Source organism: Carassius auratus, unplaced genomic scaffold (genome assembly GCF_003368295.1).
Source record: "Carassius auratus strain Wakin unplaced genomic scaffold, ASM336829v1 scaf_tig00007301, whole genome shotgun sequence".
Classification (NCBI taxonomy): Eukaryota; Metazoa; Chordata; class Actinopteri; order Cypriniformes; family Cyprinidae; genus Carassius; species Carassius auratus.
The window spans coordinates 280869-300022 of NW_020523831.1; the positions used below are offsets into that span (position 1 = coordinate 280869).

The following is a 19154-nucleotide window of genomic DNA, read 5'->3' on the forward strand; positions in this document are numbered from 1 at the left end:
GGAGTCCCGTAGAATATAAATATCTAAAACATATAATATTTAATTATAAATAAATTGCTGTTCATTTATTGCACAAAATCAACAAGAACAACTAATAGAAAAATGATTAACAGGTACAAACATAGGCAAAATTTCTATTTATTTCACGTTTGCAGCATTGAGCAATCCAATCATAGACACATCTTTTGATTTCTGGAACACTATTGCCATTCAGTGATGTTTAAGTTAGAATTCACTCAATGCTGTGCTGCTGAATTCTCTTGTTATAGTGTAGACGTTAATTGTGCATTTATTCATTGTATTATATCAAAGCTTTTTTTTGATCGTGATGAAGAGATGTCAGCTTTTTACTGATTAAAAAGGGAGCACAATGTTCTACGTCGTCTGCTGAAACACTCTCTCGTGAAAGCAAATATGACAGTTAGCAGAATCTAGAGATTACAGATCATAAAGTTTTAATTACAAATATTTTCAAATGCATTGCTTTGCTTCAGAAGGTCTTTTTTTAACCCCCTGGAGCCATTTGGAGTACTTTTTATGATGGATGGATGCACTTTTTTGGGCTTCAAAAACTCGCCCACCATTCACTGCCATTATAAAGCTTGGAAGATCCAAGCCATTTTTTTATATAATTGCAATTGTATTTGTCTGAAAGAAGAAAGTCATATACCCTTAAGATGGCTTGAGGGTGAGTAAATCATGGGGTAAACAAGTAGGTCCGTATCTATACATAACAAGTCACAATACTTGGCTTCATGTTACAAAGCAACCCTGCGGGAAATGCTCGTGATGGTTCTTGAAAGGCTGCTGATGTAACGTTCTGCAAACTCTGTAGATCTCACTTGTTTGTGGTGTTTTTGCAAAACCTCTGCACGGTTTGAAGCGTTTCACATTAGCAAAGTTTTGTTCACAAATATTACTAGAAGCCTTTTTTTTCTCATGATTTTGGTCTTATTTTCATGAATGTATTTTGCAAGAATTCAAATAGTTAACAGAATAAAAATATTCAAATTGTATAATGTGCACCAAAGTTTTTTTTAAGATACTGTTTTTGCTGTTAAATTATACAGTCAGCTAGTTTAATTTCATAGCTTATATATTTTTATACAAACACATTTTACTCTGTAATGAGGAAGTAAGTATTTAGTGGATTATGTTTAACAAAGTGTTTAATAAAGAGTGACCATTAGTTCCACAAACACAGTATTGATATTCTGTAGTGGTGTAGAAAAAGAATAGTGCTGGTGTTGGATTTTTATTGCTGGATCTTAGAATTTGGAATACTGTATGTAATCTTACACTGCAAAATAATAATAATAATAATTCCTTACATTTATATAGCGCTTTTCTAGGCACTCAAAGCGCTTTACATAGACTTTACAATACGAAGATAAAAAGATAACATCATAATTATTTACTGAACCCTTAAATGAATCACAATTATCTAATGAAAGCCATAAAAAAGACAGTCATAATAATCGCCATAATTGTCATAATCGCTAAAACCCTAAAACAGACAATAAATCGCAATAACAGTGACTATTTTTACACAATTAATCATCAGCCAAATTTCTTAATCGTGACAGCCCTATGCGTGGAAGCTACACTAATCTAAATAATATACTTTCAAACATACTGAAAAACTAACTCAATGAGTTAACAAAAACAAGAATGAGATGTGTTCTAACATAACTGTGGCATTAAACTCAGTTAGTGAGGGCACAGTTAAAATATTGCTCGCATATAGGCTCGTATACAGTGGGGTGGGGTTGGCAGTGGACAAGACACATGCCTTTGGTGTGAGAGACCCGGGTTCAAATCCACTGAGACACCAATGTGTCCCTGAGCAAGTCACTTAACCCCTAGTTGCTCCAGAGGCGTGCGACCTCGGACATATATAGCTTTGGATAAAAGCGTCAGCTAAATGGATAAATGTAAATGTAATAGGCCATTCATTTCAGATTACTTTTCATTTAATTGATTCAAGTGCAATTAAATACCTTATATCAGCAGACAATTTACATAATAATAGGCCACGTAGTAATAATAATTTAACATCAAAATATTAAATTTTTATCGTCTTGACTGTCGACAAAGACATCTGCTATCTGACTATTGTCTATACACAATACTATTTTCTATCAGCACAGCCCCTAGTAGCTAGAAATCCATTTTAATGTAAATATACATGTAAATGTGAAATTTGGCTAAATACTTTTATGCTGCAGTTTCATTTTAGTTCAACTGATGTTTTCTCAACTGTCTCGGTGGATGCATCATGATTATATAAAATGTATTCAATTATATCCGTGAATTTCGTGCATCTAATACGTTACTGCATTCCAAACAGCAGAAATGAAAGCATATTTAAAGTAAAAGAGTAAAATAACAGTGAATGGAAGCACTGTCAAGCAATGGTCTATTACTGTTTATTACTGTTTATATTATTATATGTCCGCATCGCAAGGCATTTATGCAATGATTAATTTCAAGGCAGCTCCTCCACACACACACACACACCGGGCAGACTGAGGCGGCCGACCTGTCCTTCAGGTCAAGTTATAAATATTTGTGAAGCAGTTTGCGATGAAATCAATATCTTTCAATAAAAAAATATCTCTATATATTGTAAATATCGAGATATCGCCCACCCCTACTACCCAGGGATGTTACCAATATAGTTGCTGAGTGAACAGACTTGACTTAAAGGGACTTTTGAGCATTAACTTGGTTTAGCCATTCTGTGTATTTTTGCTGTACCTGTGAAAAAGGGAGTATCATACAGCAGAGCACACCAGCTGCCTTAATGAGGATAGAAAGAGAGAATGAAAAAGAAGAGGGTATAGAGCAGGATACGGAGCGATCCATTCATTCACACAGTGTGCCGATATGTATCCAGTCAGCAGCAGGTGGTGGCTAGGACTTCTCTCTCTTGTCATCAAACTCTCAGTTGCTTATCCTGGCTTTCTGATGTTTGGTGCACACACTTTGATTTTGCCCACAATTTAGTTTTACTCCACAGATTGATTGTTGTGTTAACAACTATTTATTATTATTAATAATTAATCTGCAGTGTTTTCACTCTCATTCCTTCTAGGTCGGTGACTGTGAGGACTCAACGCCACATGATGCACAGTGTTGGTGACAAGACAACACCCGTTTTTAGTGTGTAGAGGAAGTTGCATCGTCAGCATGTCCTCGCACCCTCAGCCAGTGCCTCAGGGTCGGAGGGCTGTGGACGCTCGTCACCTTCCCAGTTCTGCCACCCTTCCTCTGCAGCTGAGAGCCCATACGGTACTGCACTGACTACACAACAAAACCTCAGTTTTTTTTTAAATCTATAAATCTTTCAGAAAAATGCGTTTTATGTATCACTAATCTGTAACCTGGGACTTTAACCTGTGAGCTAAGAAAAACTCAGTTACACTGACTGTTATTTATTGTATGTTGTTATAGTTTGCCAGAATTTAGTAATAAAGGATTATCTTGCATTACCTAAGATTATCATGTAAGAGTTGACCCTCAACCATCCTCTTAATCCAGCAGTATTATTACCGACACAGAAATTCTAAATCAGTTGTACTTATCCTAGTCACTTCATGAGCCAAGTGGAACAAAACCTTTGTTCATGTTGGAATATGTCCTTTGTCTGACACAAAGCAGATGTTTATATTTTTTCATACCATTTGATGCCAAAAATTTGATAATCCTTAATATTTGTCTTAAAGGAGTCATATGTCGTTGCTTAAAAATAAAAAATTATTTTGTGTATTTGGTGTAATAAAATGTGTTTAAGCAGTTTAAGGTAAAAAAAACACATTATTTTCCACATACTGTACATTATTGTTTCTCCTCTATGCCCCAACTTTCTGAAATGCATAGATTTTTACAAAGCTTATTGTTCTGATGAGCGAGGTGTACATTGGCCAGCTATCCAGTGCATTGTGATTGGCCGAATACCTACAGCGTGTGATGGAAATGTTATGCCTCATACCATCCTGTAATGCCGTGTCTCGACACAATGAAACAAAATCAATAAAACCCTTAACAAACGACGTGTTGTGTATCGAGCCGCATAAACATAAAACCATTTCCATTTGTGATCGGAGAAACGACAAACAACATGCGCTACTCTGCATTGCTCAGAACTCGCGTTTGAATCATCAGTGTCAAATTCTTTAATTATGAAAACATGCAGGCTGTGAGTCAGACATTTGGGCAGTGCAATGCAAATCTTCCCACACAGTGATGACATGTGTGGGCTTGTTAAACGAGGCGTTTTAGGAGGGCGTTGACAATTCTTAACTTTTAAATAGAATATCTCTTTGGGTTTCAGACTTTGCAGCTTTAGGGATCTTGCCTATGCACGAACAGCTTGTAACATTTCAAAGAGAAAGTCCAACTTTGCATCATATGACCCCTTTAATAGAATTTAGCCTAAACTAGCAATATAGCTAGTAACTTTGTAACACTTCAGAGTTTGAGACTCTTGACTAAAGTTCATTTTCGTGGATGGATTAGTTTCCAGAGTAGGTGGATTACTGATATGACGTGAACGGTTTCATGCAAAAAGTAAGACTTTAAGCCGAAGCTAAAGGGCTGTATAAAATCTGTAAGCTTTGGGTTGAGTACCAAAGATTTTGGCTAATTGCTCTGAGCATTTAGCACTGATCTGGGATATTTTTCTGATTTTCATTTCATAAAAAGCATGATTAAATCTGGAAACATCTGCATTTAATCTTAAATTTCTGTAGTCACATTATACAGTTTAATTATGTGAGTATGTGAAATTAATATATATTTTTTATTTCAGGATGTTGGTGGACTTGTGGACTACCATCCTCATGCTCGGAACTATGGTTCCCATTTGTCCCATGGATCCCTGGCCCAGCACCGTCGCAGGCCATCCCTTCTGTCTGAATTTCAACCAGGAAGTGAAAGGTACAAAACATGCTCACAAACAAACAATATATTGTGGCTGCCACAGTTGCCTTGCACTGAGATCTCATTTGTTCAGTCCTCTCCATTTATGTCCTCCCCATTTTGCCCACAACCTATTGCTTAGCCCTTCACAATTGTGTCAGAAGGCTGTGACAGCAAATGGCCAACACTGAAGTAAAGTTTCACTCTCATTCAAGTGAAGCATTAGGCCTGGACAAATAGTCCTGTATATAGTTCTTTAGATATTTTTTAAAACTACATTTCATGACACGATAACAGTAATATTTAGAAAATTATCAGAATAAATGGTGGTTGAAATCATAATGCTGCCAACTCAACCAATCAGGATGTTTAGCACCCAAGTCGCGCCCCTTAAAGTTCCGGACCTTAAAAAAAGTACTACCTCACCAGCAGACTTTCTGAGGGGCAGTTTTTTTTATCCTTAACTTTTTTTCGATCCTGGTTCCTTCTGTGGAACCACATGGAGTACCAGCCCAAAGTCCCTAGTTCTTGGGTAAAGTTCCAGTGGCGAAAACACGGCTATAGTGTTGAATATGTGGGTGGGCGTATTGGGAATGATTGTGTTTCTCCTCAATCTGAATGCTGAATGTGGTGTGTGTGGATGTGTGTGTCTGTGTGAGCTCAGCTGTATAATGAGCCTGGTACAGTAGGGCTGGCTGTTCTCATAGGAGATGGACTAACACCCCCTGAGATACAGAGAGCTGCTGGTAGGATGGATTAACTTGAATACTAAAGTGTTTGTGTGTGGAAGATGTTTCTGTCTGCTGTTCCACATCCTTTCCTTTCCCACTGCAGAACTGTGAACTTGTAGCATACGTAATCAAATGTTCTACAAACGAAAGTGAATTTTTTAAGAAGTATAGATGGCTGCATGATATGAAGCAAAGAATCAAACACACTTGGAGTGAAAATACACTGTATTCCACAACAGTTTTGATCTAGTTTTGGCTGTGTAAATTATGCTCTCTTTGGTCCTTTTAGCTTTTTGTTGTTTTGTGCTGACATAAGTGACAGGGGCTGACAAGGTGATTTGTGGTCTTATCATCTTTTATCATCTACTCTACAGAAAGAGACAGATAATAAGGGATAGAGGGAGATTAAAGCAAGATGGATGGAAGTGAAGAGGGTGGGTAAATGTGTGAGTGAAAGACTGACAGTGAAAGGGAATAATGGCAGAAAAGGAGAAATAGAAAGCATTACAGCAGTACAAGGGCAAAGTTCCTCTACAGTAGCTCTAACATTCAGCACACATGATCTGTCCTCAATTCAGAATGAGATCAGGGGGCAGTTAAACCTCTCTCTGTCTGTCTTTCTTGCTCTCATTGTGTGTGTGACTCTGTGTGTGACACATCCTGCCAGCAGATCAGATTATCTTGCCCACTCACAGAAAGAGGGAGAGCATGTATGAAAGCTGCAGTGTGATGTGATTATGTAAGTGCCAAGTGCCCATTGAAATTGGGGGATTTCGGTTATAGTGTGTGTATTCAAGCATTTCATACATTGCTTTTTGCTTATGTATGTATTACCTTTGCTCTGGTGTAGATTAGTTACACCAGTGAACCTCATCAGTGCAGAGACACAAATGAACGTGAACACTCCAGACGCAACACAGTTTGCTGTCTTTCTGCTGAAATTGAGAAGCACTGCAAAAGATGATATTTTGAAGTAAAATCTATTTGTGTTTTATTAGTGAAAGACACTAGGCTAAATATTTATTTCTCTTTTGTGCCTGTTTTTGATATATCATGTGATATAAATGGCATCTGTTCTTTCAATAAATCAGAATAAAAAAAATTATGTAGTTTGGCAGATAAAATTTTTTTGGCTCTTAAATGTTTTGCTTTGCAGACCCTGCTTGGCCAGTTATTTTCTGTCATTAATTTGTATTATATATGTCTAGATGAATCTCTAGATGACCATCTTTACATCGGGTTAGGGCTGGACGATTATGGCCTAAAATCAAAACCTTGATTAATTGAACATTTTGCCTCAATTACGATTTTTTTTTTTGCCCTCATAGTTCAATGACAAGGTTTGTACTATAAATATGATTGACTATCAGCAGTTATTTTATCTGTGTTCATAACATTTCTTACTAGGGTTGGGTATCGTTTGAATTTTATTGATTCCAATTCTTATCGATTCCTAGTTTCGTTTCCAATAAGATAAAAAATCCAATATAAAAAAAATATAAAAGTCAAACATCTAGATGTCAAAACTTTTTACAAAGCATTCTATTGCAGCTGAATAACATGAGCAAAAATCAGCAGCCTACAAAACACTGCAATTTTGCCTGTGATTAAAAAAAAATACCATAGCAAAAACAACTAAATTAATATAAATTTCAAATATTAAAGTGTTAAAGACAAGTCAGTAATAAGATCGAAACAAACTAATCAATTAGAAATATCATAAATACAACTAAACAAAATTTCAGGTACAGAATCTGTAATTAAAGGTTTAAAAACACTGCATAGTTTTCTTTTTATAAATAAAAATATATTCAATCAAGATCACTGAATGATTTTCTTTTGTTCTTTGATTAACATTAAAGGGTTAGTTCGCCCAAAAATGAAAATTATGTCATTAATAACTCACCCTTATGATGTTCCAAACATGTAAGACCTCCTTTTATCTTCGGAACACAGTTTAAGATATTTTAGATTTAGTCTGAGAGCTCTCAGTCCCTCCATTGAAGCTGTGTGTACGGTACACTGTCCATGTCCAGAAAGGTAAGAAAAACATCTTCAAAGTAGTCCATGTGACAACAGAGGGTCCATTGGAATTTTTTGAAGCATAGAAAATACATTTTGAAAATACAAAAACGACGACTTGATTCAGCATTGTCTTCTCTTCTGTGTCTGTGTGAGAGAGAGTTCAAATCAAAGCAGTCTGGATATCCGGTTCGCGAACGATTCATTCAGTTCACCAAATCGAACTGAATCGTTTTAAACTGTTCGCATCTCTAATGTGCATTAATCCACAAATTAATTAAGCTATTAACTTTTTTAATGTGGCTGACACTCCCTCTAAGTTCAAACAAACCAATATCATGTACTCAAACGGTACGTTGACTGAACTGCTGTGAAGAGAGAACTGAAGATGAACACCGAGCCGAGCCAGATAACGAACAAAACATTGACTCGTTCACGAGTCAAGAACCGTTTCTGTCAGACGCGTCCGATTCGTGAACCGAGGAGCTGATGACACTGCGCATGTGTGATTCAGCGTGAAGCAGACCGACACACAGAGCGTCTGAACTGAACTGATTCTTTTGGTGATTGATTCTGAACTGATTCTGTGCTAGTGTTATGGGCGTGGGTAAACCGAAGGCTTGAATCAAGGGCAATCATCGCAAATGACGCCATTACGTAGAGCGCAAAAGAACCGGTGAACCATTTTCTTCAACCAGTTTATTGAATCGAACTGTCCAAAAGAACTACTGGTGATCCGAACACCGATGCAACCGGTTCTTCACTCGTGAACGAGTCAATCTATTGTTCGTTATCTGGCTTGGCTCGGTGTTCATCACAGCAGTTCAGTCAGATACTGTTTGAGTGCATGCATTACTCCAGGATATTGGTTTGTTTGAACTCAGAGGGAGTGTAAGCCACATTAAAAAAAGTAAACAGCTTAAGTCATTTGTGCATTAATGCGTATTAGAGACGCGAATCGTTTAAAACGATTCAGTTCGATTTGGTGGACTGAATGATTCGTTCGCGAACCGGATATCCTGTTTTGATTTGAACTCTCTCTCACACAGACACGGAAGAGAAGACAATGCTTAATAAAGTCGTCGTTTTTGCTACTTTTGGACCAAAATGTATTTTCGATGCTTCAAAAAATTCTAACGGACCCTCTGATGTCACATGGACTACTTTGATGATGTTTCTTTTACCTTTCTGGACATGGACAGAATACCGTACACACAGCTTCAATGGAGGGACTGAGAGCTCTCAGACTAAATCTAAAATATCTTAAACTGTGTTCCGAAGATAAAAGGAGGTCTTACATGTTTGGAACAGCATAAGGGTGAGTTATTAATGACATCATTTTCAGTTTTGGGCGAACTAACCCTTTAATGAAAGGCAGCACGTTTATTAGGCTGTTGTCTCTTTAAGCAAAAATACTGCACGTGTTTTCTTTCTCATCTGTTTATGTTCACATAAGACAAAAACGTCTGCGTTTAGATGATATACTGATGTAGTTTTTTGTATCGTAGTTTCGACTAGGAACAACCTTTTCTACAGTTAAAATACACAGAACAGTCTGAGAAGGGACACAAACCGGGAACCCGCAGCACGACCGCCGACCGCTACTCTCTGTGCACGTGCTTGTACTTCATGTGCGCTGCACACAAACATGCTATAATAAGTTTTGAGATTCTAAGCTACTTTAGTGATAAATCACAGGACAGCGTTGGCAACTAGTTTCTGCGTTCCTCTGTGCGTGTGATCTTCAGCTACTGTTTATATGAGTGTTCCTGCCACAGTGCATATAATCGATATAATAATACACATCCGATCATCTAATCGCTTGAATGTCCAAACCATAAAACAAACTGACAAAATTTAGTGAAGACGCAAGGCTCACTGCTCACGCACCATCACTGTGTGTTGAACCGGCGTTCACCTCCGTGTTTTGCTTTTATGCCACTGACTGGAGAGCAGAGTCATGTGGCTACACATGCGGTAGTATGCTTTTAAATTTCGGTTTTGATCAATCGTCCAGCCCTACATCGTGTTCATAGATCTGAAGGCTGCCTTTGACACCGTCTGCCACACTTTACTGTGGAGTATCCTACATGCCCTTGGAGCACCACCCAAGATCGTTGCCTTTTAGTCTATTAAATCTACAGTAAATTTAGTTGGCTTAAATCTAATGGGTTAAGTTACAGTGTTATGCATTTATTAAGCATTTCTCCAAAATTTCCAAACTCATTATATAGGTTTGACATTAAGGTTTTATCATGATAGACACCAATTTAACTGCGGTGACAAACAACATGCCTTTGTTTAAATTAAATAAAACCACTTCTCATGAAGATCAAGAACAGAGTCTTCTTTTTAATGAAATACCAGTGGTTATACAGGCTAATTATGCAACTTTAAATATATATATATATATATATATATATATATATATATATATATATATATATATATATATATACTGGTCAAGTACTTCTTTTTCCTCTTATAACTCTCACTCTGTCAACTGCCATCAATGCTGGTTTACTTTTCGCACTCTCGTGTTACAATAGGATCACTCCTATACCAAGCATTGCATGGCACTGTTGCCTCCACAGCACTGAAATACTGCCATGGTTTCCCTCATCTTCAGTCTAGGTGGCTTGTACTTAGCAGATTATTTGTGAAATGGAAATGACATCCTGACCTGTCTTGTCTTGACTGCTCTTGTATTACTGGGTGTTTGATTTGGCCCATCCTTAATGGATGTTTAGCTCTGCTGTTAGTATTTCTATGGGGATTCTCAGTCATCCAAGTCACTGTATTCTATCTTGTAGATTTTATTAGACATGTATTTTCCCCTCATTTGTTTGAATATATACATCATGACTTTTTAAATTTAAAGTCAGCTGTTGTAGGTATTGCAGCCTTACTAAAATCTTGTCAATAGTTTGTTGCTAGTTGATGTAAAAAAAAATTAAACCGCCAATTCTGGTATGAAACACCCATGTTTTTCATGTTCCTGTTAATTCCCAGCGAATTAAGTCAAGTCTTTCCCTCCTTATGAATTTAAAGAGTTTTGTATTACTGGAATTTTATTCACCCATCTAAGGTAGGTTGTTCTGATATGTTAACTGCTATTAAATGTCAACTTTGTGTAAAAAGGTGAAGCTTGTTCATTAACCTTTTAATCCTGACATTATTTCTGAAGAGAATCAGAACCATTATTCATTTAATTCCTGCTCTTTTCTTCCCCTGCAGAGGTCAAGAGCCCCACATTCGATATGAACACATTTACCTACATGATCCCAGCAGCCATTCAGAAGTAGAGTACTCCGAGATAAAGCGTTCTCGCTTGGACATTGGGGCGGATTCTCTTATTCGTCACTCAACCCATCGTCAGTCCCTCAATGTGTGCGGAGCTGAGGAAATGGCAAAGGTTTGCTATTTTTTTTTCTTCTTCCCCAGATGGGGCATCAGCATAAATGTTAATACCCAGATGTATGGGTGGGTGATCTGATGTTTTTATGTTGTGATTGACCTTTAAATCATTTGCGGTCTTTTTTTCAAGTGAATTGTAGAGATTGTGATCTACAGCAATGAATCTCTACTAGGTGATTGTTACACAAGCAAACATGAACGCATGCATGCAAATACGCACTTAAACACGTGTACAATGCACATATACCACATAAGTGTGTGAAACTTTGGTTTTTCGAACCGAAACACAGAGTCTGACTATTTTATTCACATTTATAATTTTCTCATAAGCTTCACTTACCAATCCACGTCGATCAATGCCAGCAGCATATGCTTCCTCAATGTCTGAATACACAGACTCCGGGTACAAAGTTGTTGGCAAGACTTAAAAATACATGCAAATGATACATTCCGTCATCTGTCTTCACGCTATAAGAGTAGGATTATGTGCAATACCCACATTTCTTCAGTCTTCTCTTTACTTCCTCAACGGTGAATGATGTGAGTGGCGTCACTATAATGTCACTGAGAAGCTGCACGCATCTATCAGTGGATCCGTCAGCGAACCCTATTATATCTGCTCATACAGTAGACAGATCCGCTGGTAGACGAGAGCTTCACCTGACTCTGAATCCTCAGGCTTGTGCATTGTGTTTATTGTGGGATCGGCCTAGAAAGGATTCAGTTCAATTCAAGTTTATTTGTTTATTTTTACGATACAAATCATTACAAAGCAACTTTACACAAAAAGTGGTGACTGTCAGTTTGTGTGCATATGACAGGATTTTTCAGAAAGATTTATACAAGACGTAGTCAGCCAGACGATGAACATTATTAACACCAATTATTGATGCAGTCACACTTGTAGCAATATTTGTTAGTTCGGTTTGTTGATTCAGGGTTGGCATCATCTGAGGTCCTCTGAGGGGTCAGCATCATCTCTTCTCAGGTGTTCTGGATCCAGACTGGAGCTTGTGTATATCCTAGTTACTGCAAAACAGAGACATCATTAGCATAGCTGCTGTTCCAACAAAGTAAAATTGATTAGTTTAACCCAAGCCAAAGAATAAGAATACGCATTTGATCAGATGCAACTGCAGTCACAATTTAAGAGATGCATTATTCAAATGCTTGGCGAAGATGTGTTCTTAATCTAGATTTAAAGAGAGAGAGAGTGTCTGAACCCCGAACATTATCAGGAAGGCTATTCCAGAGTTTAGGATGCTGCATGCTGTACGTGGATTAATCCAACTGTAGAGAAGAGCGATAATAAGTCTGTTCAGCAGATTATCACTATCAGTCCATATTTATTGTCCTCATAAATCAGCCTGTCTATTTCCTTTGGTCTGCATTTTTATCATTCTGGCCAGCACTGCCGTTTACCACCACACAGGCGTGCTGGGAACTGACATGTGTGTGTGGATACTGTTTGGTTTGAGTTTCTAAAAGATTGCATCTTAAAGAGTTATGTCAATAATACCAGAACCTCTGACATTGTAGCTGTGGTTTTCTTTGTTGGGTTGTGAGGGAATGAATGTTTATGTGGTGTAACGGTAAACGGCACAGGCAGATGTTTGGAATAACTCTGCAACTTCTTAGGAACTCTCTTTTCTAGGTCAGGGGCTCTGTGTAGGGTGTCTGTGTGTGTGTGTGTGTAGGTGGAATATATGCAGCCTCTATAACAACATACTGCTGCCTCACACCATGTGAGATCCATTTCTGGTGCTTTACAGCTGGAGGTGTTACCAGGCTCTATCAGTTTTTGCCAAGTGTGCATCACGTAACCAATACTTAGGGTATTTATTGACTGCTTTAGAGACCTGCACACTTCTCTTCCTCACAGGAACAATGAGACCGGTAGATGAGTCTAACTGTGCGGGAAGAGTCACAGTGTCTGCTGGCATTTGCAGTATAATCTTGTTTATGGGAACAGAACAGCCTCTTGTGGACAGAACAGCCCTGACAGGAAATCACTTGAATTGTGAAATGTTGATAGGATGACACTGTGAAAATTTCTATTGTGGAACTCTGTTTTAATTGACCAATGTGGCAGTTCATCCCTGTAAGTGAAGATGAAGGTGCAACTGCTGCTGTGGGGCAATAAACACTGTCGAGTCGCTCTTGACAGACACGGTAGCACGGTCTCATGTTGTTCCCACCAGCGCAGCAATTTTTTTTCCATCACTAATTGATGGATGTCTAAAATATTAATGTAAGGAGAAGTCTAAAACAGACGGAAGGACAGGCCCGCGTCTGAACTATGATTTTAAAATTGGCTGAAATGCAGGGCTCTAGTGTCTGTTGTTGAACCACAGGGAGACTTTCAGAGTTGCAGAGACTTTTTTTTTTTAATCTTGAAAGGCTAGTCGCACCGTTGCGACCTCTGATTTTATTTTTTAAAAATTTTGTCGCACCAAATTGGTCGAACTCTAAGGTAGAGGTCTTCACGGGTCCAAAAATTCTTGCCCGAACCCGACAGAGACCCGTAATGTACTATACCGAACCAACCCGAACCCGTCTATTATTTAAAAAGCTGGACCCGGACCCGTGTAGATCCGAGAAATGCCTACCCGGACCCGACCCGGACCCGTATATTACTTGAAATCTGGACCCAACCCGCCGGGAAGACACAGACCCGACTGGACCCGACGTTCACATATTCCACCTTAAATTGCTATTACAAGTCAATAAACCTGTTGCGAAGAATACAGCTTTTTGTCTTACCTAATTTAAAGAGTCGTCGTCTCTCTTCCTTGTACCTGACTGCCTGTGATGCATTACAATCCTCCGTCAAGAAAGTTATTCATGTTATTCCTCTCGTTATTCCAAGTCCAAGCTGAATCCACTCATTATTTCAGCTTCAAAAGTCCACTTGATGTCACGGTGACGGATGACAAATGCTACTGTGCACATGTACATTCTGACTCGAGTTAATTCGCATAATAACTTACACTGTTTGCCTTTTGAACTATAATAACGATCGCTCGTGCAATGCCATGGCCGCTGACATTATTTATTTACTATCATCTGATCTCTGTCTGTGCTCTCTGCTCAGCATCGAGTCTGAATCTGAACCACTAAAACTTTAAGATTAAACGGTTCATTTATAATATTATAAAAATGGGAGAAAATGTAAAACGCGGTTTGGCGGTCGAAGTGTCCCTCACTGCTTGCCATAGAAACATGACTGCACATGCGTGTTAGCTTTATCAACCTAAAATGCCTTAACGCAATTTGAGCGTAATAGAAAACATTCATGTGACAGTTCACCTCAGATTTTGTTGCTGATTTGAAATATATTAAACATGAGTGTGTCAAGTCTGCAAGCATTACCGTGTGTGCACTTGTATTAACTCTTGAGTCTGCGAGCGAGAGAGAGAGAGAGAGAGAGAGAGAGAGAGAGAGAGAGAGAGAGAGAGAGAGATCTCTTTTTTGGCTCACTCTTTTCTTTTCCTAATTTTACAAGTTGCAAGTTACAAAAAACACAAGCAGTCTTTGATCACGGTCGGGTGTTCTCCGAGTCCGATGACTCCGATCGGCGATCGCACGGGTATTACACACAATGTTAAACAGACCCGGGACCCGAGGAAATAGATTCGGACCCGACCCGGACCCGGCTGATGATTTAAAATATAGACCCGAACCCGTACGGGTCCCGGGTCGGGTCCGGGGTCGACGGGTCTCGGGTGCACTGTGAAGACCTCTACTCTAAGGCCCTGTTGAACATTTTATGTAATTATTTGTAACCAAATTTACTACCATATTTTCCTGACTATAAGTCACACTTTTTTTCATAGTTTGGCTGGCCCTGCAAAGGCCTGCATAATGAGCCTTTCAGTCAGCTTGTGTCACTGAGAGGGAGGTGTTACAAGAAAGAATGTGAGGACAAAATAAATGTATATAATTGTATGTTTGTAGTTTATTTAGAATACATTTAATTATCCCACAACATAATTTAATATCCACTTGGGGGAGCAGTTAAACAGTTTATTAGGGACAATCAAAGCTGACTTTCAAACTAATTTTTTGCATCATTACTCCAGTCACACAATCCTTCAGAAATCCTTTTAACAATCTTATTTTCTACAAAAAAACATTTATTGTTATTATTATTATTATTATAATTAATGTTAAAAAGAGCTGAGAATATTTTTTTCAGGTTTTTTAGGGGGGATAAATTGAAAGAACAACATTGTGTTACATTTGTTACAGTTACATTTATATTATTTACATCAAGCTTTTGAATGGTATAGTATTGTATAGTGTTATTGAAACTTCATACTGTTTAACTTGATTATACATTTAGTCAGGAATTATAGTTTGGAAAATAACTAGTAAAATGTTTACACGTTATATGAAAACTAGTACAGGTATATAAATAAATAAAAAGAGACTTACTCATGTTTATGATCTCTGCTGAATAAAGTGCTTCATTCTTTTTTTTTCTGATGAAATCCAAATCTCAAATCCTCAACCACACATCACATCTTTTTGGGGTGAATTATGTCTTATTCCTCTCATCGCAAAGCAAACAGTAAAATAAAAAAAACTTGAACAGTCTCACTGCGTTTTCTTCTGTTATATGGGCGTATTCAGGCCACGCGCTTCAGTGAAACATTAGAATCTGAACAGGGCGTTCAGCGCGGGGGTGTGATCACATTAGAAGATAATGAAGGGAGACTTGAAAAACGGACGTCACTTTCGATCATCGTTTTCATATGGATTACTTTATCACAGAATATTTGTTTTCGGCAGCACTTGTTTAGTTTTAAAGTATACATATGAGACTTTCTATAGATGTATCTTTCATGTCTCTTCATTGAGTATTCACGGAGTTACAGTTCATTATAATGACGCATTTGTAAATGAAGATCAGTGCAGACAGTGGATGCAGACAGCACGTCTTGTTTGTTATCTTTATTTTATAAGTGCATAGTTTTTTTGTTATTATGTCCGTTTTCAAAAAAAGTAGACCCTTTACAGATTCGATCATTGTATTGCTCTTATATGTACGATCAAAACTGAAAGTATAATTAAAATCAGGAGAAAATGCCTCATAACGCGTATACGCATTAATCGACTTCAGAGAGTTAACATTTGAAACAACCCTTCTGGTATTTCTTGGAATTAATTTGGAGTTTTAAAGTGTTGATTTACATTCTTTTCAGGAGTTCTAATTCTTCTATAGTTTTGTCTTTTGAAAATCTTAAGCAAAGAGAGAAAATTTCTTATAAAATGTTGTTGGGAATGCAAAGTATTCTTAACTTCATTCTTAAGTTAAGGAAATAGCTGTTAAGAATTTTATTTTGTAAAACTAGACCCTGAATGGGAAAAGTACTTTTTAATACTAAGAACAAGGGGGTCTTGACTTTTGCACCCTGTAGTTTAGAACCGCTTTCATTCACTACATATTTCACTTGAATTTGCTGTGTTAGCAGAGCTTTTAGATTTATCAAGCATTTATATGTGCAGCATAAATACACTGGAGTTATTGTTCAGGTCTTGAAAGGAATAAATTAGCTTTTTTTTTTTTTTTTTTTAAAGGAAAATGTTTGTATTAAAGTGTGTTGAGGACAGCTAAGTTAATGTGCATCTCTGAATTTGTGTGTGTGTGTGTGTGTGCAGCTGGAATAAGGTCCTGATCCAGAGGTGTGTTGAGTTGTTATGACTTCTACCTGAAGCTTTTGTGTATTTTTAGCAGCCATGACAATATAGGGCTTAGAGGAAGAACTGTGTGTGTGTCAGTGGAAGCCATTATGCAACAGTAATTAATTAGTAATGGAGCTGAACTAGAAGAAACCTTTAAACTGTTGAAGATATTTACATTAGGTTTTGAGCATGCTCGGGTGAGAGACTGAGAGCGGGACTTTTGAAAGGACACTCAAGTCAAAGTGGATAGAGGAAATCTCTCGTGCTCTTTATGTAAGAGCTGTCACACTCAATGATACACATGAAACTGAAAGCTCAGGGAGGAGAAGGGTCTCTCTCACACACAAATGGCTTGTTACAGCTCACAGAATGTTGTGTTACTTTGACAGCCCAAGATTCACATTATATGGGTTTGTTTATATATTATATACCCCAAAGCCTTGTTGCTGCGTGTTGGCAGTTGTTTGGGAGCTAGTAGTCATTTCTAGTTCTGGGTGCTCTAGTAATGCTTTTTCAGTCCAGTCATGTGATTTGAGGGATCATTCATGTCTGTAACATGAAACATGCATGAAATGGGTCTGGACCAGATATGAAATGCAAGTACACACGTACATGTGTATGTCCACAGTGGAGAGACGTTTGCCACAGCTGTTGTCATGGCAGCTAAGAGCTATTATGTGGAAAGAAATGCCATACTCAAAAGTCATTTCATAATTAAAACAGTCAAAATATCACTGCATTTAAGTGGTTCAGCAAGTCTTTATTTTATTTTCTTGATTTTTGAGGATTTTTAATGTCAGGTTATTTTATAAATTGAATGTTTGTTTTTGAAAATGTTCTTTGCATAAGATACCATTGGGGTTGATGAATTAAAAAAAAAAAGTAAATGATGTAAATGACTGTTGCGCTTGTGATAGCGCTAATGTTAACTGAGGGAGAGAAAAGCAGAGAGCCCTCCCCGTGCACTCTCTCTGTGTCTTTAAACTAAGCACCATCTTTCCTCTCCCTCCCTCAGACATACTAATAAAAATCAACTGACGTGATGGTAAAAAGTGGGAAGACCGAATCCTTGTTTCATGTGGCACATTCTGAGAATTACCGCTGGGAGTGAATTACGCTCAAAAAGATCTTCTTTTCTCTGACGTGTTCCACACATGCAGCTGACATAAACCACTCTTTCAATTAACAAATAAAAATCTTTGCAGTGATAAATCGTTTTCCGTGTTGAAAACGATTATCTAATGATTATCTATCTTTGGCGATGTCCTATCAGCCTGATTTAGCAGTCATCGTGTCCGATTCGCGACCTAACGACTCCTTTGAACGGATTTATTTTAATGAATGGTTAAAACAGCTGATCTGTCCAACACTGAACTCAGTGGTCAGTGATTCTGACAGACATCACTGTCAGAATCAGTGTATAACACATTATTTACTCAGAACACCTCAGCAAAAAAGCGTGTTTACCATTTAGCAAGAGTATGATGACAGTGTAAACCATGACCAGTTCTTAATTGTTTTTTTTTTTCTAATTAACTACTCTGGTAATGGTGACATTTACATGTAAATTAGTTGTAAGCACTTTGTTTTATTATGTCTTGACAGTGATTGTTTTTATATTTCGTGATTTAATAGGATAAGAAAAAATAATAGTACAGTATGAAATGTAATTTTATTTCTGCATAGGTCTATTTATTTATTTATTATATTTATTTAAATGTAATCATGATATTTAAACATTTAATTTGACAAGTAAAGTGCTACCCAATGGAAGTTTACAGTTAAACTTAAAACATGGATTAAAAATTGTGCCATTCTGTGATATTCCTAAAAAAAATAATGTTTTAATAAACTGTTGTTATTATGATACTCTGAGAAGTAACGTTACACAGCAAAAGCACAAGTGTCAATTTAACTTTGTGAGAGTTAATTTCAACACTATCCTGGTGTTTATATAATTCTCACTGCCCAGTGTTAAATTAACATTTTTAAAAATGTAAACAAAATAACACTGCCTCAGAGTTGGCATGGAGTTAATCCAACATCAGTGTTAATCTAACTCTTTAGAGTAAAAGAACACTACCTTAGATTTAAATAATTAACACTATTATTTTGATTGTTAATATAACTCTTAACTGAGTAGGTAAAAGGAATTAAGGAGTAACAGAACAGTTACTTATAGAATAACAATTTGTAAAAAAATAAAACCACAAAACAATGTTTGTTTACAAATGTTTTTACTATTATTATTATTATTATTATTATTATTATTATTATTAAAACATTGTAAAGCTTTTTTCCATGCATCAAATTGTCTTCACATTCAATGTTTTCAATATATCGAAACAACATGTTCTTACAACAATTAAAACA

The 19154-nt window shown here is 37.2% G+C and overlaps 1 protein-coding gene across 4 annotated transcripts in view; it reads left to right on the plus strand.

Moving 5' to 3' along the window:
* Positions 1 to 19154, plus strand: part of LOC113071421 (nuclear receptor corepressor 2-like) — a 107148-nt gene that overhangs the window by 31228 nt on the left and 56766 nt on the right. For all 4 annotated transcript variants that reach the window (XM_026244762.1, XM_026244765.1, XM_026244764.1 and 1 more), the window contains exons 2-4: positions 3098 to 3294; positions 4814 to 4941; positions 10914 to 11091. In XM_026244762.1, coding sequence (XP_026100547.1) covers positions 3193 to 3294; positions 4814 to 4941; positions 10914 to 11091 — 408 coding nt within the window. In that variant the 5' untranslated portion in view covers positions 3098 to 3192. The remainder of the gene's footprint in view (positions 1 to 3097; positions 3295 to 4813; positions 4942 to 10913; positions 11092 to 19154) is intronic.